This window comes from Antennarius striatus, chromosome 20 (assembly GCF_040054535.1).
Source record: "Antennarius striatus isolate MH-2024 chromosome 20, ASM4005453v1, whole genome shotgun sequence".
In the NCBI taxonomy this organism is placed as follows: domain Eukaryota; kingdom Metazoa; phylum Chordata; class Actinopteri; order Lophiiformes; family Antennariidae; genus Antennarius; species Antennarius striatus.
The window spans coordinates 93,232-118,678 of NC_090795.1; the positions used below are offsets into that span (position 1 = coordinate 93,232).

Genomic DNA, 25,447 nt, shown 5'->3' on the forward strand with positions numbered 1-25,447 from the left:
AGAGGAGTTCAAGGTGGAGGTGGGACTGCATCAGGGATCAGCTCTGAGCCCCTTCTTGTTGCTATGGTGATGGACAGGCTGACAGACGAGGTTAGACAGGAATCTCCATGGACTATGATGTTTGCAGATGACATTGTGATCTGCAGTGAGAGCAGGGAACAGGTGGAGGAGAAGCTAGAGAGGTGGAGGTTTGTCCTGGAAAGGAGAGGAATGAAGGTTAGCCGCAGTAAGACAGAGTACATGTGTGTGAATGAGAGGGACCCAAGTGGAAGAGTGAGGTTACAGGGAGAAGAGATCAAGAAGGTGGAGGATTTGAAGTAGGTCAGGGTAAAATTTTGATTTCAGGGGTGTCGCGGGATGTTGCAGTCTGTGACTGCCTATTTCCAAGTTATTATTATTATTATTACTTTTACTATGAAGTGGTTCCTCCACAGCGGTTCTTTTTTGTTTTTTTTACTGCCTGTGGGTCAGAGAGGACTGTAATTTAATGTGTGCTGTATGTTGTGTATATATGTAACATTGGACAATAAAGTTGACTATGACTATTCTTATTATTACTGTTATTATTATCACTGAACTGGGTCAGGACAGGAACCGGTCCTGATTAAAGTTTGTCACGTCACAACTTACGAGCTTCACCCAAAACGACAGGAACACACAAACACACACACACACACACACACACACACACACACTTTGCGTACATAGCTAGAGAACTGGGAATGTTTCACCCCCACTGGGACGCTCACTAGGAGGTGGAGCCTTACCAGAAGGAGGCGGAGCCCTGAGCCATGAGGCGTTCGTTCATCAGCTGATTTTTATTGTTTTCGTAGAAAAACCAAACTCTACTGAAAAACAGAGAGAGGAGGAAGAGGAGGAAGAGAAGGAAGAGGAAGCACTCATCTGAACCACAGCTCTGCTTGAGGAGAAGCCCCTCCCATCAAGAAGGCGGTGGACACGCCCACCAGGTCAGACAAGGCACACACATGTCCAGGTACATGATGACATCACAGCACGCTGTGTGGTCACAGCTGAGGCCGTGAATTAAAGGGACAGGTCACCCAAAACACCCCCGTCGTCATGGCGACCCAAGTACCCAGTAGAACGTCTACAGAGAACCTGCAGTCAGGCAGGGTTTAACCTCTGACCTCAGGGTCTGACTGGGAGAACTGGGAACCAGAATCTCCATCACAGCTGCCGGGTCTGGACCTGACTGGGAGACGCGTGACCGTGGCACCAGAACCTGAATTAGTCGTGTGTGAGGTGCTTCCCAGAAGCCTTAGCGGCTTCTGGCAGCGTCCTGTGATGTCATCAGGTCACGTGGTTCCACCAGCCTGTTAAAGCTGCACAAGGGATCTGCCCGATCCACACCAGAACCGGATCCACACCAGAACCGGATCCCAGCCCCTCCCACCAGGAGGCGCTCTGGTCCGCCCCCTCCACCTGTAAACCGTCCAATGGATTTAGCACTTTGGCTCCACAGACACAGGACCCGTCTGAGCTGTGGGGGCGGAGCTGATTGTCTGAAGCCGCAAAGTCAGCAGGTTTGATTGGAGCTCAGCCAGCGGTCAGCTGACACCATCACGTCCAATCAGGAGAGACTGTTGAGGGGCAGGGATGGAAGGGTGTGGTCTGGCATTAATAGGTCCAGTAGCCTGTCCCATTGGACCACAGATGGGGAGGGGAGTGTCTGGCAGAGGTCAAATAGAGGTTGAGTGGAAGGTTAAAGGTTAAAGGGCAGTGGAGGTGATCTTCTTCAGCCCACGCCGCTGGGCCAGCGTGGAGCAGCCCACAGGTTCCAGGACCGGAGGGACGTTCCTGGTGAGGGCAGAGTAGGTGGCAGCCATTGCACTCTGAAACACACACACACACACACACACACACACACACACACACACACACACACACACACACATCCACACACACACACACACACACACACACACACACACACACACACATTTAATTATCTGTATTATCTGTAGATGTAGTTAGTAAAGAATCATTAGTAAAGAACTTTATATCAAGAGGATTCTAAACTGTTTCACTGCGTGAACCTGGACTATTTCACTGTGTGAACCTGGACTGTTTCACTGTGTGAACCTGGACTATTTCACTGTGTGAACCTGGACTGTTTCACTGTGTGAACCTGGACTGTTTCACTGTGTGAACCTGGACTGTTTCACTGTGTGAACCTGGACTGTTTCACTGTGTGAACCTGGACTGTTTCACTGTGTGAATGCTTGACTGTTTCACTGTGTGAATGCTTGACTGTTTCCATGGCAACCACAGGTGTCACCTTGACCAGGTGCGGCGCGTCCTGCCGGTTCAGGGTGTACTTGGGCAGCTGGTCCCGGTGGATCACCCAGGGGTGTCGCAGCACCTGACCCGCTGTGAGCCGCCGGTGGGGGTCCACATGCAGCATTTTGGACACCAGGTCCTGAGGGATTAATGGTGAAACGACACAGGGGTCAGAGGTCACACACAGAGACATGAGGGGTCGTCCTGTGGGGGGGCGTACCTTGGCCTCATTGGAGACGGAGTTCCAGTACCCCCCTGTCAGAGAGAACTTCCCGCTGCCGATCCGGGCCAGAATGTCTTCGGGCGTGTCCTCTGGACCGTTAGCAAAGGGCGTGAACCTGGAGGGACAGACGGGGGCGGGTTCAGGGGTGTGGCCCACGGAGGTGCGTCCGTGTGTTGTGGCCCCACCTACCCTGTGAGCATGGTGTAGAGCAGGACCCCCAGGCTCCAGATGTCACAGGCGGCGTCGTAGCCCTGCTTCTTCAGCACCTCGGGGGCCACGAAGTTGGCGGTGTAGCAGGGCGTCATCAGCAGCCCGTTCTCCGCCCGCAGCTGCTTGGCAAAGCCGAAGTCACACACGCGGATCGACTCGGCGTTCCCGCTCTCGTCCACGTACAGGATGTTACTGGGCTTCAGGTCACGGTGGACCACCTGCAACAAGGGTCCGCCTGTCAGCCAATGAGAACACGGCTCACGCCCACAACACACCAAAGAGAACACGGCTCACGCCCACAATCTGGTCTTGCACCAGGAGCTAGTGTGACTAACCGCTGTGGGTCAGTGTAAAAGAATTGAACAAGCCACAAAAGCCACATTCTGTGTCCACGACACCGGTGCAGAGCGCAGACGAGCAACACTTGTCGCGGGAGGGCATGGGGGGGACACCCCCACAGGGGGGTCCGGGGGCCCTCCCCTGGAAAATGTTTTAGAAAACGGGGTTGTTTTCCTGCATTCTGAGGACAAAATCTTGTGTTCAGTTTCCCTCCAAAAACCCCCTAAAGCCAGCAGCTGGAGCTGAACTCTCTTTATTTCTGTCCTACTTGATGCAGGAATGAATGTGAGATTCAACCATTGAAAACTTCATTCACTCTGAAGATACAGTCAGACTAAATATTACTCAGTGTTTACTGGTAGTTTACTGAGACTAGAAGACATTTTAACTTTGACCACCACCAACACCATTGGTATGACAGAGTTTAGTTTAGTTTAGTTTAGTTTATTTAATTCAATAACATGATTTTTCATTTCAATTTAAAAAGGCATATAAAACATCAAGCGAGGTGAAAACACATTTACATCATCGCTGGTTATTCCTGCTGGTCAGAGGGAACAAAAGTCTAAGACTACTAACAAGTATTGATAATATCTTTCATTGACCTTCTGATCGGTCTGTCTCCACTCCCCCCCCCCCCCCTCTCAGCATTCACCATTTGTTTATTAATGAGGACTTTAACACAAACTCTACTAGAAACACTGGATTCTTTTGATCGATGGTCCTCTCCTTGTCTTACACCAATTCACGGGTTCAGCTTGGAAAAACAGAATCTTTGTTTTTCATTGGACGAGAGGTCATGACCCCAGTGCATATTTAATGACCGGGAGCGTTCGGTCGCCACTGGGAGCGTTCGGTCGCCACTGTGGCTACACAGGCTAGAACCCAGCCTGTGGCGACGTGGAGAATGGCTAGCGCAAACCCAGACAACACACCAACTGCTGCCTGAGCAGGAACCAAGAACCTGTGGTAACCCCACCCCCACCGGTAGCTCCACCCCCACGGTAACCACACCCCCCCGGTAACTCCACCACCCACTGGTAACCCCACCCCCACTGGTAAGCCCACCCCACTTGACAAGTCCAGCCTGACCTCCATACGTGGACCTGGAGCAGCAGATGGGCGGCGTCCACCTGACTGGGGGTGGGGTAGTTTTACTCATACCTGAGGTGTGAACTGTGCTGGTGACCCTGAGGTGTGAACAGTGCTGGTGACCCTGAGGTGTGAACAGTGCTGGTGACTGACATACCCCCTGCACGTGGAGGTACTCCAGTGTCCTGGTGATGGTGAACAGCACGGCGCTCGCCTCTCGCTCCGAGAAGAACTTCTGTCTCAGGATCTTGTCCAGCAGCTCCCCCCCCTTCATCAGCTCCGTCACCAGGAACACCGAGCGGCCGTCATCGAACACCTGAAGGCAACACGACCGACAGTGAAGGCAGCACGACCGACAGTGAAGGCAGCACGACCGACAACGGATGCTAAATGTCGTCCTCCAGAAAGCCAATGCTAGCCTCTTGCTAGCAGACAGCTAGCCTTTAAAACAACTGAAGCTAGCTATAGGAAAACAAGTGAAGCTGTGTAGAACAGCGCTGCTAGCAGCGAGCTAGTGCTCACGTCTTTCAGGGTGATGATGTTGGGGTGCTGTCCGTATCTCAGCAGGATCTCCACCTCCTCCGTCGGGTCTCTCTTGGCCTTGTCTATGATCTGAGGCAGAAGATTCAGTTATGGGTGGCGTCACACGCCGTCACAGGGCGTCTGGGTGCGATGCTGCCCCATACCTTGACGGCGTACTCCATGCCGGTGCCTCTGTGCAGGCAGCGCCTACAGATGGAGTAGGACCCCACTCCGATGTCCTCCTTCATCTCATAGGCGTCCGAGAAGTGGGACGAGCTCCTGTGTAGCTGCTACACAACACAACACAACACAATACAATACAGGACACAACACAACAACACTTCTATCAGGTTCATGCCTGTATAACTGTTAATACCACTAATATAACTGTTAATACCACCAATACAACTGTTAATACCACTAATACAATTGTTATTACAATTAATACAACTGTTAATACCACTAATAGTACTGTTAATTTAATTTAATTTAATACATTGTTATAATCCTCGAAGGGAAATTAAGAGATTAATACCTCTAGTACTACTGTTAATACCACTACTACAATTGTAAATATCACGAATACTACTACTACTGTTAATACCACTAATACAACTGTGAATATCACCAATACAACTGTTAATACCACTAATACAACTGTTATTACAATCAATACAACTGTTAATACCACAAATAGTACTGTTAATACCTCTAGTACTACTGTTAATACCACTAATACAATTGTAAATATCACTAATACTACTACTACTGTTAATACCACTAATACAACTGTTAATACCACTAATACAACTGTTAATACCACCAATACAACTGTTATTACCACTAATACTACTGTTAATATATCTACTACTGCTGTAAATACCACTAATACTACTGTTATTGCAACTAAAACTATTGTTAATACCTCTAATATTACTGTTAATACTACTACTACTTGCACCCCTGCTGTGTACTCGTGGTACCTGAACGATGGTGTGCTGCTGCGGCTGCTCATCGTCTTCAGTTATGGCCACAAAGCTGAATCCTCTGAACAGCTGATGGGCGTTGGCACTCGGAGGAACGCCAGGAGAGTCTGACAACAGAGACCACATGTTACATGAATGGAGGAGGAGGAGGAAGGGGAGGAAGAGGGGGAGGAGGAGGAGGAGGAGGAGGAGGAGGGGGGGGGGGGGAGGAGGAGGAAGGGGAGGAAGAGGTGCAGGAGGAGGAGGAAGGGGAGGAGGAGGAGGGGGGGGAGGGGAGGAGGAGGAGGAGGAGGAGGAGGAGGAGGAGCAGGAGGAGGTGGAGGAGGAAGGGGAGGAGGAGTAGAAAGACGAGGAAGGGGAGGAAGAGGTGGAGGAGGAGGAGCAGGAGGAAGTGGAGGAGGAGGAGGAGGAGGAGCGTCAGCAGCCCGACCTCTGGGTGTCTTGGCAGTGAACTCTGGGTCGAAGTAGAAGGTGTCGTCGGGTCGCCCTGCAGCCGGTTTGAAGGGGGGCTGACTCTCTCTACGGAGGAGTTTCTGCAGGGGGGAAGGGGGGACGTAAGAACCAAACTAACCCAACCCGAACCAAACCCTAACCCCTAAACCTAACCCTGACCTTAACCCCTAACCTAATCCCCAGCCCTAACCCCCCAACCTAACCCTAACCCTAACCCCAACCATAATGCCTGACCCAACTCTAACCCAACCCTAACCCCCCAACCATAACCCCAACCATAACCCCAAGCATAACGCCTGACCCAACTCTAACCCAACCTTAGCCCCCTAACCCTAACCCTAATCCCTAACCCCTGACCCTAACCCCTGACCCAGCTCTAACCCAACCCTAACCCCTGACCCTAACCCTAACGCCTGGCTCAACTCTAACCCAACCCTAACCCCCCAACCGAACCCTATCCCCCTGACCTTAACCCAACCCTAACCCCCTAACCCTCCAACCATAACCCCAACCCCAACCATAACGCCTGACCCAACGCTAACCCAACCCTAACCCCTAACCCTAACCTTAACCCCTGACCCTAACCCTAACCAAACACCAGTGAACGGAGACACTGACATTCCAGTCGATGGTGCTGAAGAACTGGTGCCTCTTGATCTCCTCCACACCGTCTGGTCCAGCTCCTGAAGACAGCAGAAGAACACACCAGCAGCGTCAGTAAACACACCACTGCTGCTGGTTCTACTGGTTCCCCTGGGTCTGATGATAGTGTGTGTGTGTGTGTGTGTGTGTGTGTGTGTGTGTGTGTGTGTGTGTGTGTGTGTGTGTGTGTGTGTGTGTGTGTGTGTGGGTGTGTGTGTGTGTGTGTGTGTGTGTGTGTGTGTGAGTGTGTGTGTGATGTCACCCAGTCGGTTGGCCGGGTTGCGTTTGAACAGGTTCCTCAGGAGACTCTGGGCTTCTGAGCTCAGGAACTGAGGCATTCCCAACTTGGCCCTGAAACCAGGACAGAAACCAGAGGAGCTCCGTCACACACCAACACCTGACGCAGGAGACCACACCCAGCACCTCCTGCTCCTCTTCATCACTTCCTCCAAAATAAAAGTCACTCTCTCATGTTAGGGTTAGGTTAGAGGAACACATGACAACCTAGGTCACAGGTTGTGTGTAGGTTCTCAGTTATCAGGTCATGGTTATCCAAAGCTGCTTAAGTCAATCCACTGGACCTTAAGAAAGTTCTGGAAGAGGTTTTGTCTCTTGGATGAGAGACGAAACCTCTTCCAGAAACTCTTACAGTCCAGTGGATTGACTTAAACAGCTTTGGATAGGTAACAGGTCAACTATCAGCACCCTGGTCACACTTGAAGAGTCCTCTGGGGTCAGGGTTAGAGGGTTAGGGTCAGTGTTACGGATAGGGTCAGGGGTTAGGGTTAGGGGTTAGGGTGAGACGGCTAGGGTTAGGGATAGGGTCAGGGGTTAGGGTTAGGAGTTAGGGTTAGGGGTTAGGGTTAGCGTTAGAGGGTTAGGGTCAGGGTTAGGGATAGGGTGAGTATTAGGGTCAGGGGTCAGGGTTAGGATTAGAGGGTTAGGTACAGTAAAAACCGTAGTTCCTTAAAAGGAACTACGAAGTGCACTGGCACATGGGGCCCGGGAGTGGGGTCAGGGTTAGGATTAGAGGGTTAGGGTCAGGGTTAGGGTTAAGAAGGGTTAGGGTTAGGGTTAGTGTTAAGAAGGGTTAGGGTTAGGGTTAGTGTTAAGAAGGGTTAGGGTTAGGGTTAGGGTTAGTGTTAAGAAGCTGTCTCTCAGCTCAACAAACAGTGCTGGCTGCTGATTGGACGGGACAGGACTGAGTCTTACTTGAGGATCATGGTCATGGTTTCCTTCCGGTCCTTTCCTTGGAACGGCAGCGTTCCAGTCAGCATCTCAAACTGAGACAGAGACACCAGTGAGTGACGTGTTCACCAACCTCTTCCTGTGGTGTACAGCTGGACCAGGTTTCATCCAATCAGAGCTGTTCAGGCTTTAACCTCACGTGACATTCAAAGCATCTCCTGATTAGACGGATCAGCTGACGTGTTCCGGTGGCTCACCATCAGGACGCCATACGACCACCAGTCGGCGCTGTGGGTGTGTCCTCTGCGGTTCACCACCTCAGGGGCCATGTACTCCACCGTCCCACAGAAGGAGTACGCCTTGTTCTGCTGGTCGATGGACTCCTTACTGAGGCCGAAGTCTGGACACACACCAGGGGTTCACCAGGGCACAGTGTGTGTGTGTGTGTGTGTGTGTGTGTGTGTGTGTGTGTGTGTGTGTGTGTGTGTGTGTGAGTGAGCACAGTCCACATGCAGCACCTCCATGCATCCATCCATCCATCCATCCATCCATCTTCAACCTCTTATCCGGGGCCGGGTCGCGGGGGCAGCAGTCTCATCAGGATGCCCAAACTTCCCTCTCTCCAGACACCTCCTCCAGCCCCTCCGGGGGGGCCCGAGGCGTTCCCAGGCCAGCCCAGAGACATAGTCCCTCCAGCGGGTCCTAGGTCTTCCTGGAGGTCTGCTCCCAGTAGGAGATGCCCGGAAAATCCGGGATCTTGTCCTTTGGGTCACGACCCAAAGCTCCTGACCATAGGTGAGAGTAGGAACGTAGATTGACCATAAATCCAGAGCTTCGTCCTACGACTCAGCCCCTTCTTCACCACCACAGACCTACAGCGACTGCATCACTGCAGAAGCTGCACCGATCCGTCTGTCAGTCTCACGCTCCATCCTTCCCTCAGGAAAACAAGTCAGTCACTCATGGTGAAGCTGATGGTGACAGAACTGAACCAGCACCAAGACCAGGTCCACCAAGACCAGGTCCAACAAGAGAGCATCAAACTGACAAACAGGATGTATATTACAGGTAGTCGCCGACTTACGACCTGTGCAACTTACGACCGACCGACTTTACGACCACAATGTCCAGGTAACGTGGGCATTCCCTCCAGCCACAGTACTCACGCTCTGAGGCTCCCGCGCTCTCTCCAGTCCCCACGGCGCACACACGCTGTTCAGTCACACTGAGATCAGCAGCCCAGCCCACTACTGATGGGCTGGGCTGCTTAGGAGGCTGTGACGGAGAAATGTATGAATGGCGTATGGAAAAACTGTCAAGCGTTACGTGAACTCTTCTGCTGGATTTGAAAGTGACGAAGAACTTGATCAGATTCGAGAGAAAATAGTGAAACTGGCAAAAAACCTCTCCTTGGAGAACTCACGAAAGATCGCGCTGTAAGAAGAACTGATCGCGCTGGAAGAAGAAAGAGTGGAAGAAGAAGAGAGAAGAGAAGCAGAGAAAGAAACAGAAAAAATGTTCACCACCAAAGGCTTGTCAGAAGGCTTTTCCCTGTTAAATAAACTCTGTGCACACTTTGAAGAAATGGACATAGAACATAGAAACATTTGCAAGGATTGAACGGATGGCAAACGACGCTTTCCGTCCATATCGTGAAATTTATGAGGAGAAAAAGAAACGAACAATTCAGACAAAGCTCACAATGATTATGAAAAGATGGTCTCCCGCTCCCACCAACCCACACGCTGCCCCAGCTGACGATCCGGACGACCCCCAGCCAAGAACCAGCGCTGCTGGATTGAATTTTTACTTAAGAGTCGATTTACGACCAAGTCGAGTTACGACCGATCTGTCGGTCCCAATCGCGGTCGTAAGTCGGCGACTACCTGTACTGCAGTAGTACATCCTCTATTACAGTACTAGTACTACTATATATCAGAAGTATATCTAACCATAAATCTAACCCACCTACACACACACAGACACACACAGACACACACAAATACACACACACACACACACACACAAACACACACACACACACCCGTCAGCTTGATGTGTCCGTCTTCATCAAGCAGGATGCTGAAATGACAGGAGTGACTTTTAGTCCAACAGGAATATTTATAATGCAGTGTGTGTGTGTGTGTGTGTGTGTGTGTGTGTGTGTGTGTGTGTGTGTGTGTGTGTGTGTGTGTGTGTGTGTGTGTGTGTGTGTGTGGACCTACTTCTCTGGCTTCAGGTCTCTGTAGATGATTCCCAGCCCATGCAGGTGGTCGAGGGCCAGAGCGAGTTCAGCCAGGTAGAACTTGACATCCTCCTCGGTGAACATGACCTACAGGACAGGAGAGAGAACCCGATTGGACGATCAGAGATGATGTCACAGCCATTCTACAATCTGAAGCAGGATCTGGAGACTGGTCTCCATCTGAAATGAGAGCAGGTCGACTGCTCAGGTCCAGCTGCTGAACCTGGGTTCTCCTGGAGGCTTCCTCTGAGGAACTCAATGTTTTCAGGTTCCAACCTGATCTTCAGGTCCACTGGAATCCAGAGACATTTAGTCCGCCTGAAAAACCCTGAGGGCGGAGTGACCTCACCTCTTTGGATAGACGAGTGAAGAGGTCTCCTCCTCGCAGGAAGTCCAGGATCAGGTAGAGCTTCCCTTCTGTTTGGAAAGCTAAGGAGGCAGCAAACACCGGAGTGAAACAAACAAGGCCAACTGGCAGGTCTGGCTTTTCATTGGCTGATGCAGATCGGTGTTCTCACCATAGTGCATCTTGACGATGAAGGGGTGGTTGACCTCCACCAGGATGTTCCTCTCCATCTTAGTCCTGACGCGATCACGCACTGGAGACCAATCAGAACAACCCGCGTGATACCAAAGGAGGTGATCTAGAACGGAACCCCCCCCCACACCGTTCCACCTCCTGGGTGGAAGTAGGGCGAGATGACCTACCTTTGAGTGTGGCCTTCCTCAGGACCTTCATCGCGTACAGCTGACCAGCATCAGGTCCCGTGATTTTTCTCACGAGAAACACCTGCACACACGTCAGTGTGAGAACCAAGTCCATGATTCACCTCGCCCTAATGTCAAGAGGTAGTAGTCTATGTCGTAGTGATGTAGTAATGATGTAGTGGTGTAGTAATGACACAGTAGCGGGTGTGGTGATGATTTAGTAATGATGTAGTACAGTAGTGTTGTCATGGTGATGTAGCAGTGGTGTAGTAGTGATGTAAAAGTGGTGTCGTGGTGATGTAGCAGTGATGTAGTAGAGGGTGTAGTGGTGTAGCAATTGTGTAGAAGCGATGTAATAGAGGGTGTAGAGGTGTAGCAGTGATAAAACAGTGGTGTAGTAGTGATGTAGTAGTGGTGTAGTAGTGATATAACAGTGGTGTAGTGGTGATGTAGCAGTGATGTAGTAATTATGTAGCAGTGGTGTACTAGTGATGTAGTTGAAGGTGTAGTGGTGATGTAGCACTGGTGTAGAAGTGATTTAGTAGTGATGTAGCAGTGGTGTAGTAGTGATCTGGCAGTGATGTAGTAGTGATTTAGAAGTGGTTTAGTAGTGATCTGTAGTAGTGAGGGGGCGGCAGTGCCTCAGTGGTAAAGCGGGCAGTAGAGCGGGTCGTCCTATGATTTAAGATCGGCGGTTCGATTCCCGCTCCCGCCCCCCCCAAAAAATACCCGGAGGTGAGCTGACAGTGGGAGGTGTCAGCTCACCTCCGGAGCACTGCCGAGGCGCCCTTGAGCAAGGTGCCGTCCCCTTTACAAATTGCTCATTTGAGGCGCACCAAGAAGGAGCTGCTGCCACTCTACCTCCCCTGTGTGTGTGTGTGATACAGGGGCCTGTACTCACTAATATATATGTATGCATGCGTTTGAATCAGTAGCTAGAGTGTGCCTTCTTAATTTCCCTTTGGGGATCAAACCAGTATATAAGATTTTAAAAAAATGTTTTTTAATCTGGTAGTGTTGTAGTAGTGGTGTAGCAGTGGTGTAGTAGTGATCTGGCAGTGGTGCAGTATTGATGTAGCAGTGGTGTAGTATTGATGTAGCAGTGGTGTAATAGTGATGTGGTAGTGATGTAGCAGCGGTGTAGTATTGATGTAGCAGTGGTGTAGTAGTGATGTAGCAGTGGTGTAGTATTGATGTAGCAGAGGTGTAGTAGTGATGTAGCAGTGGTGTAGTAGTGATGTAGCAGTGGTGTAGTAGTGATGTAGCAGTGGTGTAATAGTGATGTAGTAGTGATGTAGCAGTGGTGTAATAGTGATGTAGTAGTGATGTAGCAGTGGTGTAATAGTGATGTAGCAGTGGTGTAGTAGTGATCTGGTAGTGATGTAGCAGTGAACAGCAGACAGTTCATTTTGTAGGTACATTGATCACCTGACCTGACCTCTCAGATGACAGGTGTGACTGGGGGAGACGGTGACCTGTGAATCACCAAAGCTATCTTTGAAGGAACATGATGTCACATGCCTCTGAATGGACCGATGGCCCACTGTCTGCCGTCTCCATGGCAACAGGCTGTGTGACTCAGGGACGTGAGGGTGACTCAGGTGTGTGAACACACTCACCTTGCCGAAGGAGCCCTGTCCCAGGACTTTGCGCAGCTCAAACTGCCGGGGGTCGGCCCTCTCTGACCCCTCCTTCACATGGTGAGTGATGCTGATTTCTTTCACTGGAACGTCGTCCTGGAACGACACCGGCAGGTCGGTTACCTGGCAGTGCCATGGGGGGGTACATCCGTCTGATGGGCTGCATCAGTAATACTCCAGGAAACGTTTTTGACGCCCCCTCGTCTCTACGTCTGAATGACCCCCCCCCATCAAGTCTGTTACACAACCAAATCAACAGACCAGAGAATATCGGTGAGTAACGAAGAAGATGCTGGAGGACGAGATGATTCACCGCAGGACGTTAAAACGACATCATCATCACAGGATGAGGGAAATCCTCCTCATCCTCACCTGTGTGTGTTCAACACACACTGATCCGTCCAATCACAGCTCAGCCTTGTGTCACTGTCAGGATGGAAACAGGAAGTGATGTAATGACGGGAGCAGAGTTAAAGAATCCAGGTTCTAAAAAAACAATGAGACGGGGCGTCTCTGACTCCAGGAGTCCAGTTCGAGTCCTCTGTCAGGTCACTGACCTATACCGTCAGGTCACTGACCTATACCGTCAGGTCACTGACCTATACGTCAGGTCACTGACCTATACCGTCAGGTCACTGACCTATACCGTCAGGTCACTGACCCATACCGTCAGTCACTGACCCATACCGTCAGTCACTGACCCATACCGTCAGGTCACTGACCTATACCGTCAGTCACTGACCCATCCTTTACATCAGGTCAGTCGTTTTTGGTCAGTAGCCACTGGTTTATCGTAGGTCAGTAGCTTTAGATAGATAGCTACTGGTATAGGTCAACAGCTACTGGTATAGGTCAACAGCTACTGGTATAGGTCAACAGCTACTGGTATAGGTCAACAGCTACTGGTATAGGTCAGTAACTACTGGTATAGGTCAGTAGGTACTGGTATAGGTCAGTAACTACTGGTATAGGTCAGTAGGTACTGGTATAGGTCAGTAACTACTGGTATAGGTCAGTAGGTACTGGTATAGGTTAGTAACTACTGGTATAGGTCAGTAGGTACTGGTATAGGTCAGTAGGTACTGGTATAGGTCAGTAACTACTGGTATAGGTCAGTAGCTACTGGTATAGGTCAGTAATTACTGGTATAGGTCAGTAGGTACTGGTATAGGTCAGTAACTACTGGTATAGGTCAGTAGGTACTGGTATAGGTCAGTAGCTGCTGGTATAGGTCAGTAGGTACTGGTATAGGTCAGTAGGTACTGGTAGAGGAAAGTAACTACTGGTATAGGTCAGTAGGTACTGGCATAGGTCAGTAGGTACTGGTATAGGTCAGTAACTACTGGTATAGGTCAGTAACTACTGGTATAGGTCAGTAGCTACTGGTATAGGTCAGTAACTACTGGCATAGGTCATTAGGTACTGGTATAGGTCAGTAGGTACTGGTATAGGTCAGTAGGTACTGGTAGAGGTCAGTAACTACTGGCATAGGTCATTAGGTACTAGGTACTGGTATAGGTCAGTAGGTACTGGTAGAGGTCAATAACTACTGGTATAGGTCAGTAACTACTGGTATAGGTCAGTAACTACTGGTATAGGTCAGCAGGTACTTGTATAGGTCAGTAACTGCAGGTATAGGTCAGTAGGTACTGGTATAGGTCAGTAGGTACTGGTATAGGTCAGTAACTACTGGTATAGGTCAGTAACTACTGGTATAGGTCAGTAGGTACTGGTATAGGTCAGTAACTACTGGTATAGGTCAGTAGGTACTGGTATAGGTCAGTAACTACTGGCATAGGTCAGTAGCTACTGGTATAGGTCAGTAGGGTACTGGTATAGGTCAGTAAGTACTTGCATAAGTCAGTAGGTACTGTTATAGGTCAGTAGGTACTGTTATAGGTCAGTAGGTACTGGCATAGGTCAGTAGGTACTGTTATAGGTCAGTAGGTACTGGCATAGGTCAGTAGGTACTGGTATAGGTCAGTAGGTACTGTTATAGGTCAGTAGGTACTGGTATAGGTCAGTAGGTACTGGCATAGGTCAGTAGGTACTGTTATAGGTCAGTAGGTACTGGCATAGGTCAGTAGGTACTGGTATAGGTCAGTAGGTACTGGTATAGGTCAGTAGGTACTGGTATAGGTCAGTAACTACTGGTATAGGTCAGTAGGTACTGGTATAGGTCAGTAACTACTGGTATAGGTCAGTAGGTACTGGTATAGGTCAGTAGCTGCTGGTATAGGTCAGTAGGTACTGGTATAGGTCAGTAGGTACTGGTAGAGGAAAGTAACTACTGGTATAGGTCAGTAGGTACTGGCATAGGTCAGTAGGTACTGGTATAGGTCAGTAACTACTGGTATAGGTCAGTAACTACTGGTATAGGTCAGTAGGTACTGGTATAGGTCAGTAGGTACTGGTAGAGGTCAGTAACTACTGGTATAGGTCAGTAACTACTGGTATAGGTCAGTAACTACTGGTATAGGTCAGCAGGTACTTGTATAGGTCAGTAACTGCAGGTATAGGTCAGTAGGTACTGGTATAGGTCAGTAGGTACTGGTATAGGTCAGTAGGTACTGGTATAGGTCAGTAGGTACTGGCATAGGTCAGTAACTACTGGTATAGGTCAGTAACTACTGGTATAGGTCAGTAGGTACTGGTATAGGTCAGTAACTACTGGTATAGGTCAGTAGCTACTGGTATAGGTCAGTAGGTACTGGTATAGGTCAGTAACTACTGGTATAGGTCAGTAGCTACTGGTATAGGTCAGTAGGGTACTGGTATAGGTCAGTAAGTACTTGCATAGGTCAGTAGGTACTGTTATAGGTCAGTAGGTACTGTTATAGGTCAGTAGGTACTGGTATAGGTCAGTAGGTACTGGCATAGGTCAGTAGGTACTGTTATAGGTCAGTAGGTACTGGCATAGGTCAGTAGGTACTGGTATAGGTCAGTAGGTACTGTTATAGGTCAGTAGGTACTGGTATAGGTCAGTAGCTACTGGCATAGGTCAGTAGGTACTGTTATAGGTCAGTAGGTACTGGCATAGGTCAGTAGGTACTGGTATAGGTCAGTAGGTACTGGTATAGGTCAGTAGGTACTGGTATAGGTCAGTAGGTACTGGTATAGGTAAGTAGTTGGAGTCTCTCTGGTGAAGAACTGAACCAGGTTGTGATCAGTTGATAAACGCTGATTCATCGATCCACGTCCCAAACTGAGGATCTACAGACCTGGTCTAGAACCAAACCTTTCCTGGGACCAGCAGGGGGCGCCTGGAGCCACTGACTGACACCCACTGATCCACTGCAGTACTGACAACTAAAAGTCCTTCCTGTTCCCGGAGCTGCGGCAAAGTCAGAACCAATCGATCAGTTAAAACTGATTGGATGATCGATGATTCGTTTCCTGTACGGCAGCAGGGCGGGGCCTCACAAGGAGAACCCCGTGTCTGAGTCTGATTGGTCGGTTCCAGGGCCGTGCTGCATTCAGGAAACACGGTGCTGGGTTTCACATCATCATCATCATCATCATCATCATCATCATCATCATCATCATCACACACCTCACAACAATACCTACAATGCCACACTGACAACACACACACACACACACACACACACACACACACACACACACACACAATCAAAGCTCCTCGCTCCACTTTCTCTAATGCTCCGGTCTAGTGGGCGGGGCCGTTCGGGAGGGGGAGGGGCAGGCCCTTTCACACTGGACCAATCAGAACTGTTCTTCCCACACTCATTGGTCGGTCCACTCTTCTGGCTCGGCAGGACTCCCATCATGCACTGGGGGCCAGTGGACGGGTGAACTCTGGGACCCCCCCCTTGAAAAGCTCTCAGCTTCTCGTCAGCGGAGATCATTGATTTTTAAATGTTCCTGGATCGGATTTCTGGGAAGAGCTGAGTCTCCAGGCTCTCATCCTGACATCAAGGACAGACATCATGACATCATCAGGCGCCGCCTGGCGCCGCACCGGAGGGAACACCAGCCCCGCCCCCGAGAACATCATCAATAAATAACGAGACGGACCAGAGGAGACCTCTGACAGAGAACCTTCATCAGGAGCACACGGCAGCTAGCTGCTGCTAGCATCTGTTAGCTGCTGCTAGCATTAGAACAAGCAGCTGTCAGCAGCGGTTAGCTGGTTAGCTCACAGGACTAGCCTCCCCTGCTTCAGGTGAACGGACGGACTTACGCTGCTGAAGGTCATGGGGTCGTCATCGCCCAGCGAGTCCTCGGGGTCGTGATGCGTGTCCTGGAAACAAACACACAGGCGTGACGTGTCATGGTGTGTGACATCACAGCGTCAGGCTCACACACTTCCCTGCTGCTATGCACACAACATTCTTCTGTGATTGGACACGTGTTCAGTCCTTGACCTCTGACCTCTGGGAGTGTGAATGGAGGCAGCATTTCAGGAAAAGCTGCTTCTGACAACACGACCAGATGAGGATCAGTCCGACAGGAAAAACAACTTCCTGGTTCTCTGGGACCGCCAGTCAGAGCGTGTCGCCCACAGGAAGTCGTTCCCCAGGAAGGAGGGACATCATGTGACCCTGAAGGAACCCACAGGAGGGCTGCGAACCAACAGCCTCTCCATCCTGTTGGTTTGGCTCCCTTTGACCCCTCAGTGTTTGTACAGTCAACAAACACGTCTGTTAGCCAGGTGCTGCTCCGCTAATGCTGTTATCTGCTAGTGACGCTAGCTCCAGTGTTGCAGGGACGCTGAGCTAACTAGCTGGTAACTCAGCTTCAGGGGCTTCAGTCTATTCCGATCATCCACCTCTGATGGGTTAGAGGTTAAAAGTTAGAGCACATGTGTTGTCAGACTCAAGGCTCTGGGGACGAATGTGGCCCTCCACATCATTTAATGTGGCCCTCCACACCATTTAATGTGGCCCTCCACATCATTTAATGTGGCCCTCCACACCATTTAATGTGGCCCTCCACATCATTTAATGTGGCCCTCCACACCATTTAATGTGGCCCTCCACATCATTTAATGTGGCCCTCCACACCATTTAATGTGGCCCTCCACACCATTTAATGTGGCCCTCCACACCATTTAATGTGGCCCGCAAGAGCAGAAAATGGGTCAGGGGTTACGGGGTTAGAGGGTTAGAGTTAGGGGTTAGGATTAGGGGGTTAGACTTAGGGCGCCTTCTCATCATCTACAATCTTTGTGTGTTTGTGGCTCAGAATCCCAGACCAGGACTCCCGACCGACTGAAGCGAGGTGATCCAGGTGAGTACAGGTACGGGCTTGTTGCAGCGATGAGTCATCCATTACACACAAACCATATGACCACACATTCAGGAAATAACACGAACACACACCCTTACCCGAGCTGTACGATCAAACAAAGTCACCCACACCCCTGACCCCTGACCCGTAAGGAGGTGTGAACCTCAAACCCGCTGAATCAAACCCATCTAATACCACACGTTTGAGGAGACATCTATGTGAGGGAACAAAGGTCACGATCACCTTATCCCTAACCCTAACTTTAAACCTAACCCTAACCTTAATCCTAGCCCTAACCTTATCCCTATCCCTAATCCTAACCCCTAAACCTAATCCTAAACTTCACCTTAAACCTAATCCTTACCTTAAACCTAAATCCCCACCTTAAACCTAACCCTAACCCCCACCTTAAACCTAACCCGAACTTCATCCAAAACCCTAACTTTAAACCTAACCATAATCCCAACCCTAAAACTCACCTTAGACCTAAACCTAACCTTTAAGCCTAACTCTCATCTTTAAACCTAACCCTGACCATTAACCCTAACCCCAAACCCCACCTTAAACCTCACCCTAACCTTATCCCTAATCCTAACCCTCAACCTCACGTTAGACCTAACCCTAACCCTTAAACCTAACCCCTAATACTTAAACCTAACCCTCAAACCTAACCCTTAACCTAACCCTTAAACCTAACCCTAACCTTATCCCTAATCCTAACCCTAAACTGCAGTTTAGACCTAACTCTTAAGACTAACCCTAACTCTAATCTTAAACTTCACTTTAAACCTAACCCTAAATCTCACTTTACACTTAATCCTAACCTTACCCCTATCCCTAATCCTCCCCTTAGACCTAACCCTAACCCTTAAACCTAACTCTTAACCCTAACCCTGACCCTTAAATCTAACCCCGACCCTTAAACCTGACCCTTAAACCTAACCCTGACACTAACCCTGAACCTTAAAACTAACCCTGACCCTTAAACCTAACCCTAACCCTTAAACCTAACCCTTAAACCTAACCCTGAACCTTAAACCTAACCCTTAAAGGTAACCCTTAAACCTAACCCTGACCCTTAAACCGAACCCTGACCCTTAAACCTAACCCTAACCCTTAAACCTAACCCTTAAACCTAACCCTAACCCTTAAACCTAACCCTTAAACCTAACCCTGACCCTTAAACCTAACCCTTAAACCTAACCCTTAAACCTAACCCTTAAACCTAAACCTAACCCTTAAACCTAACCCTAACCCTTAAACCTAACCCATAAACCCAACCCTACCCTTAAACCTTACCCGTAAACCTAACCCTAACCCTTAAACCTAACTCTTAACCCTAACCCTGACCCTTAAACCTAACCCTGACCCTTAAACCTAACCCTAACCCTTAAACCTAACCCTGACCCTTAAACCTAACCCTTAAACCTAACCCTTAAACCTAACCCTTAAACCTAACCCTGACCCTTAAACCTAACCCTAACCCTTAAACCTAACCCATAAACCCAACCCTACCCTTAAACCTTACCCGTAAACCTAAACCTAACCCTGACCCTTAAACCTAACCCTGACCCTAAAACCTAACCCTGAACCTTAAACCTAACCCTTAAAGCTAAACCTTAAACCTAACCCTAACCCTGACCCTTAAACCTAACCTTGACCTTTAAACCTTAAAGCTAAACCTAAACCTAACCCTGACCCTTAAACCTTAAACCTAACCCTGACCCTTAAACCTAACCCTAACCCTTAAAGCTAAACCTTAAACCTAACCCTTAAACCTTAAACCTAACCCTTAAACCTAACCCTGACCCTTAAAGCCAACCCTTAACCCTAAACCTAACCCTGACCCTTAAACCTAACCCTAGCCCTTAAACCTAACCCTGACCCTTAAAGCTAACCCTTAAACCTAAACCTAACCCTGACCCTTAAAGCTAACCCTTAAACCTAAAGCTAACCCTGACCCTTAAACGTAACCCTAGCCCTTAAACCTAACCCTGACCCTTAAAGCTAACCCTTAAACCTAAACCTGATCTTTAAAGCTAACCCTTAAACCTAAACCTAACCCTGACCCTTAAACCTAACCCTAGCCTTTAAACCTAACCCTTAAACCTAACCCTGACCCTTAAACCTAACCCTTAAACCTAACCCTGACCCTTAAACCTAACCCTTAAACCTAAACCTAACCCTAGCCCTTAAACCTAACCCTTAAACCTAACCCTTAAACCTAACCCTGACCCTTAAACCTAACCCTTAAACCTAAACCTAACCCTGACCCTTAAACCTAAACCTAACCCTAGCCCTTAAACCTAACCCTTAAACCTAACCCTGACCCTCTCCACTCTAAAGACGCGCTCATGGAAGTGAAGTAGTTCTCTCTCTCGGTAGGAGGTATCAGGTGTGACCCCCCCCCCAGGTCGGTCACCGCGGACCGGAGTTCCCGCCTCTGAACTCCTTCAGGTGTCCTCCACACCCGACCGGGTGTGAACGGACTCACCTCCCCGGTGGGCATCTTGTGCCAGGGGTCCGCCAGCTGAGCCAGGGGCATCCTCTTCCTCTTCCTCTTCCTCTTCCGTAATTCCTCTGGTCCGCGCCGGCTGACTGTCGCGCGACTCTCGTCCTCTTCCGGCTTCTTTTTTCTTCGGAACAGTTGCAGCTACTTCCGGTGCAGCTTCCACTCCGTGTTCGGACCCGAACCTCAGCGGAGCTCACGAGCCGAACCGACCGAACACCTCCCGAGTCCGGATGTGTCTCGCGGCTAGCGCCGCCCCCTGGGGGAGGGGGGCCGGGGGCTTCGCTCCCACTCACTTCCGTTCCTCCCCAATATGGCGGCCGGTGTCATCTTACCTGTCCGTCAGACGACAGCGTCACTTGCGTCATCAGAGGGGGCGGGAACCTTCAGGCGATGCGGAAGTCAACGTCAGTTTAAAGGAAGAACGGGTGTTACTTTAAAGAGTTCTAATTCTACCAGTGACGAGAGAAAAGAAGGAAACACTGATAAACATGTAAATGAACAGGTCCGCCCCTGGAGGCACTGCTCTACAGCTGTGGGTTCTGGTTCCGGCACCGCCCTCTGGTGGTGGGTGGAGGTTCTACGACTTTGGTGGGACGTCCTCGTGTTTGGGTCTGGGTCACACCCGACACCAGGTTCTGGTCTGGACCAGACCAACCCTTAAACGGGTCCCCTGTGAACCTGGACCAGCCGTTGACCCAGAAACAGAACCAAGTCGTGTGGAAGCAGCAGGACGGCAGCGCCCCACCGGGCCCCCAGGGCCCCCCAGGCCCAGTCCAGGTTCACCACACTGGTGGTCCTGACACCACGTTGTTCTCCAGAGACAAACACCTTGTTCACACTTTATTTATGTCACAGCAGGAATAAATAACAACGTCTCAGTAAACAGGAAGTTAGAGTCAGTCCTGCTGCTCGTCTCTCAGCGATCACATGATCAATGATGTCCTGCAGCAGAGCCCCGCCCCACAGGGGACGTCCTATTATACAGACTGGGCGACCAGATGCTTCTGGGGGGCCGGTGGTGACCTCTGACCCCGGTGGACAGGAGGGGTCGGGCGTGGCCTCTGGCTGACAGAGGTGAGTCTGGACCAGGGGTGGGTCCCTCGCACCCCCAGCGGCGGCTGGTTGCAGTAGATGTGGTCACAGAGACACTCCAGCGGTGGCGCCGGGTACGACATGGCCAATCGGGACGCCTCCTCCACCTCCTGATGGACGACCATGTCCACCGCCTGGAGGCACAGACATGTCACTACAGACAGAACTACAGACGGACAGACAGAACGACAGACGGACAGACAGAACGACAGACGGACAGACAGACGGACAGACAGAACGACAGACGGACAGACAGAACGACAGACAGAACGACAGACAGACAGACAGAATGACAGACAGAACGACAGACAGAACGACAGACGGACAGACAGAACGACAGACGGACAGACAGAACGACAGACGGACAGACAGAACGACAGACAGAACGACAGACGGACAGACAGAACGACAGACGGACAGAACTACAGACGGACAGACAGAACTACAGATGGACAGACAGAACTAGACGGACAGACAGAACTACAGACGGACAGACAGAACTACAGACGGACAGACAGAACTACAGACGGACAGACAGAACTACAGATGGACAGACAGAACTAGACGGACAGACAGAACTACAGACGGACAGACAGAACTACAGACGGACAGACAGAACTACAGACGGACAGACAGAACTACAGACGGGCAGACAGAACTACAGATGGACAGACAGAACTAGACGGACAGACAGAACTACAGACGGACAGACGGAACTACAGACAGAACCACAGACATGGTGGGCGTTACAGAAATCGGGTCATTAATTCCCGTTCCTACGCGTCACGCCGCAGGGTCGTCACCCGGTCTCTCACCTTGAACTCCTGGACCGACGCCATGTTGCTGCCGAGCATCCGCTCCTTCAGCAGGGCGATGGGGTCGCGACCCGGACGCACCTCCTGGACCTCCTGACCCAGACGCACCTCCTGGACCTCCTGACCCAGACGCACCTCCTGGACCTCCTGACCCAGACGCACCTCCTGGACCTCCTGACCCGGACGCACCTCCTGGACCTCCTGACGGGAGCTGGAACCAGACCACAGAACGCCGTCACTCAGGGCGGGTCCAGGCGACCCCATGTCCTCCTGACACCAGGCTGGACAGGAGGCGTGTCCGGATTGATGGGTGGAGCTGACAGGTCACCTGACACCAGGGTCACTCGTGCTGTGTCGATGGTAACAGTAGGTCAGCAGCTCCATCACCATGGGGCCCTGGAACACAGAACCACACGATGACATCACAGGATGACATCATACACTTCTCATCACATGACTCAAGCTCCTCCTCCTCACCTTCCCTGACCTGCAGTGTTCTGCAGCGAATCGTGTCGCCTCTCTGACACCCAACACGTCCATCCCATCCACCTGGGGAGACACAGCGTCACGCGTGTGTGTGATTGTGTGTGTGATTGTGTGTGTGTGTGTGTGATTGTGTGTGTGTATGTGTGTGTGTGTGTGATTGTGTGTGTGTGTGTGTGTGTGTGTGTGATTGTGTGTGTGATTGTGGGTGTGTGTGTGTGTGTGTGTGATTGTGTGCGTGTGTGTGATTGTGTGCGTGTGTGTGTGTTTGTGTGTGTGTGATTGTGTGCGTGTGTGTGTGTGATTGTGTGTGTGTGTTTGTGTGATTGTGTGTGTGTGATTGTGTGTGTGTGTTTGTGATTGTGTGTGTGTGATTGTGTGTGTGATTGTGTGTGTGTGATTGTGTGTGTGTGTGATTGTGTGTGTGTGTGTGATTTTGTGTGTGTGTGTGTGTGTGTTTGTGATTGTGTGTGTGTGATTGTGTGTGTGGTGAAGCTACTGCTTCAGAGAACTTGTGTGCAGCTTCATACATGACCACCAAACAGCTGGATGGATGTTCACACCTGCAGCTGCCAGGACCCGGTTCAGGACCCGGTTCAGGACCCGGTTCAGGACCCGGTCCTGTTCTAGTGTCGGTCCGGTCGGGCCCGCTGCAGCGACGGGCACACGCAGCAGCCACGGCCCCGGACCTGAAGGCAGCACCAACCGACGGCATCTCACCCGTATCCCTGGGATGACTCCTCCCCTCCTGTAGTGGGCGGGGCTGGCCGACGCCCTTCCCAGCGGCGTCCCCGTCCCGTACTGGTGGTTCTCACACACAAACACACACGGAAGCTTCCACAGGGCGGCCATGTTGAAGGCCTCAAACACCTGGCCCTGATTGGACGAGAGGACAGCAGTCAGCTCCCCGCTCCGTGGGGGCGGGGCCTGGAGCGTGTCCGGTGCCAAGCGCTACCTGACTGGCTGCTCCGTCTCCATACACAGCGACGCACACCTGGTCGGTGTTTCGGTACTGGAAGGCCAGAGCGACACCGGCGCCGAGAGGAACCTGACGAGACAGCAGTCAGACCCGGCCACGCCCACCAGCAGGACCACGCCCACCAGCAGGACCACGCCCACCACTCCCCCAGTTGGGTCTCACCTGAGCCCCCACGCTCCCGTTTCCTCCATAGAAGCGCGGCGCGTACAGGTGCATGGACCCGCCCCTGCCTTTGGCCACTCCTCCTGCACGACCTGGGAGGGAGGAGTCAGGAGGAGGAGGAATCAGGAGGAGGAGTCAGGAGGGTTGTGGCGAGTGAAGCACTTGGCTCCTCCCACCTGTGAGCTCAGACAGGATGTCGCTGACGGCCACGCCCCGGGTGTGTGCGTAGCTGTGGGCGTGGCAGCCGGTGATCAGGTGATCAGACGGGGCGACGGCGGCCTCGATGCCTGCGACACACGCTTCCTGTGGGAATCCCGGGACCAGATGGAGAATCAGCCCCGGAACGCCGGATCATGTGACGTGAGTGGGAGGAGTCAGGCGGGCTCACCTGTCCGATGTTCAGGCGACAGAAGCCTCTGATGACCTTCTGCTTGTACAGCTGGTCGGCCGTCGCCTCCACCTGCCTCAGCGTCTGCATGACGCGGTACAGGTTCAGCCCCTCAGCCCGCGTCAGCTCCGCCCTCTGCGGAGGCCCCGCCTCCAGGAGGTGCAGCTCGCATTTCTACTGGACGGACACAGACGCCGTGACGAACACGCTGAGTCAGCATTCTGCTGCGTCTGGTCGACTCACCTGGATGTCAAAGGTCACCTGGGGGGTGAAGTCAGTGGGGGGAGGGGCCACTTCAGCGGGGGGGGCCTGACGGCAAACACACACACACACACACACACACACACACACACACACACACACACACACTGATTAGTTCTGTTTCTCAGAATTAGTCTATTACCGATAATCAGGTGATGCGTTCAGGCACCGTAGGATTCCTGCCCTCCGTCACGCTGTTAGCCGTTAGCTCGGAGCTATATTTATTGATTACTGTCGTCACAAATCATCTCTGGTCGATTCCGTTCTAACCAATGGGTCAATATTCACAGAATTAACCGGCTTGGTTCTCTACTCTTAACCGGTACCGGTTGCCCGTGTCCGGGTCGACAGGGAGCACACACTACCGGACCGTGAAGACTGCCATGGCGGGAGAGATGCTAACTCTACAGCAGAGCTAGCAGCGCTAAAGGTCGGTCACGTGACAAACAACCAGGCTAGCGAACAGTTAGCATCAGAGCACCGAGCCTCATCTGAGCACCGACCCCACAAACACTCACCACAGCCCGGCCGGTCACCCGGCGCAGGGCGCTGGAGATGAGCCCCAACAGCCGCCTCATGCTCCCGGATACCACCCGCTTCTGACGCGGAGGGGGCGGAGCCACAGTCCGTCCACGAAACGAGTCCGCCGGACCGGGCTGAGCGACGAACGTTCCGCTTGCGTCCAGATCGACCGGACTTCCGGGGTGTTCGAGGCCCCTGGGGGCCGAACCGCCTCCGCCCGGCGGCCTCCAGACGGGTGTCGGTCCGTCCTGGTGACGTCACTAGTGACGTCACCAGTGACGGGTCATTTCTGTTGGTTTCAGTGGAAAAATGTCTAAAATTCTACGAGCAGGAATCTAGAAATTAATTCAATTAAATCAACAGTTTTTAAGATTCATTTATTTCTATGGTTTCAGCTTCACCCAAAATAAATGATTATTAGACATCAGAGG

At 51.1% G+C, this 25,447-nt stretch overlaps 2 protein-coding genes across 5 annotated transcripts; both read right to left on the reverse strand.

Annotated features, from left to right (window-relative positions):
- Positions 1 to 799: 799 nt before the first annotated feature.
- rps6ka3b (ribosomal protein S6 kinase, polypeptide 3b) lies at positions 800 to 20,581 on the reverse strand. Of its 2 annotated transcripts, none has more exons than XM_068304623.1 (21): positions 20,297 to 20,581; positions 16,754 to 16,813; positions 12,529 to 12,645; positions 10,910 to 10,991; positions 10,720 to 10,800; positions 10,551 to 10,630; positions 10,182 to 10,288; positions 10,001 to 10,038; positions 8,214 to 8,356; positions 7,981 to 8,051; positions 7,031 to 7,119; positions 6,745 to 6,809; positions 6,104 to 6,206; positions 5,671 to 5,780; positions 4,852 to 4,974; positions 4,688 to 4,777; positions 4,323 to 4,481; positions 2,714 to 2,952; positions 2,522 to 2,639; positions 2,300 to 2,440; positions 800 to 1,853 (listed from the first exon to the last, which is right to left on the reverse strand). In XM_068304623.1, the coding sequence occupies exons 1-21, from the start codon at positions 20,345 to 20,347 to the stop codon at positions 1,731 to 1,733; spliced, it is 2,190 nt and encodes a 729-aa protein (XP_068160724.1). In that variant the 5' UTR covers positions 20,348 to 20,581; the 3' UTR covers positions 800 to 1,730. The 2 variants fall into 2 exon arrangements, with proteins under 2 accessions (XP_068160724.1, XP_068160723.1); XM_068304622.1 differs by having other exon boundaries at positions 4,852 to 4,977.
- Positions 20,582 to 21,141: 560 nt separating this feature from the next.
- On the reverse strand, positions 21,142 to 25,295 carry pdha1b (pyruvate dehydrogenase E1 subunit alpha 1b). 3 transcript variants are annotated; one of them, XM_068304627.1, is made up of 11 exons: positions 25,013 to 25,295; positions 24,495 to 24,542; positions 24,234 to 24,407; positions 24,022 to 24,148; positions 23,846 to 23,937; positions 23,660 to 23,752; positions 23,425 to 23,580; positions 22,699 to 22,770; positions 22,550 to 22,617; positions 22,222 to 22,432; positions 21,142 to 21,540 (listed from the first exon to the last, which is right to left on the reverse strand). In XM_068304627.1, exons 1-11 carry the CDS (start codon positions 25,070 to 25,072, stop codon positions 21,292 to 21,294), a joined length of 1,350 nt encoding a protein of 449 aa, XP_068160728.1. In that variant the 5' UTR covers positions 25,073 to 25,295; the 3' UTR covers positions 21,142 to 21,291. The 3 variants fall into 3 exon arrangements, with proteins under 3 accessions (XP_068160728.1, XP_068160727.1, XP_068160729.1); XM_068304626.1 differs by having other exon boundaries at positions 24,477 to 24,542; positions 25,013 to 25,273; XM_068304628.1 differs by having other exon boundaries at positions 24,234 to 24,410; positions 24,477 to 24,542; positions 25,013 to 25,061.
- Positions 25,296 to 25,447: the final 152 nt, after the last annotated feature.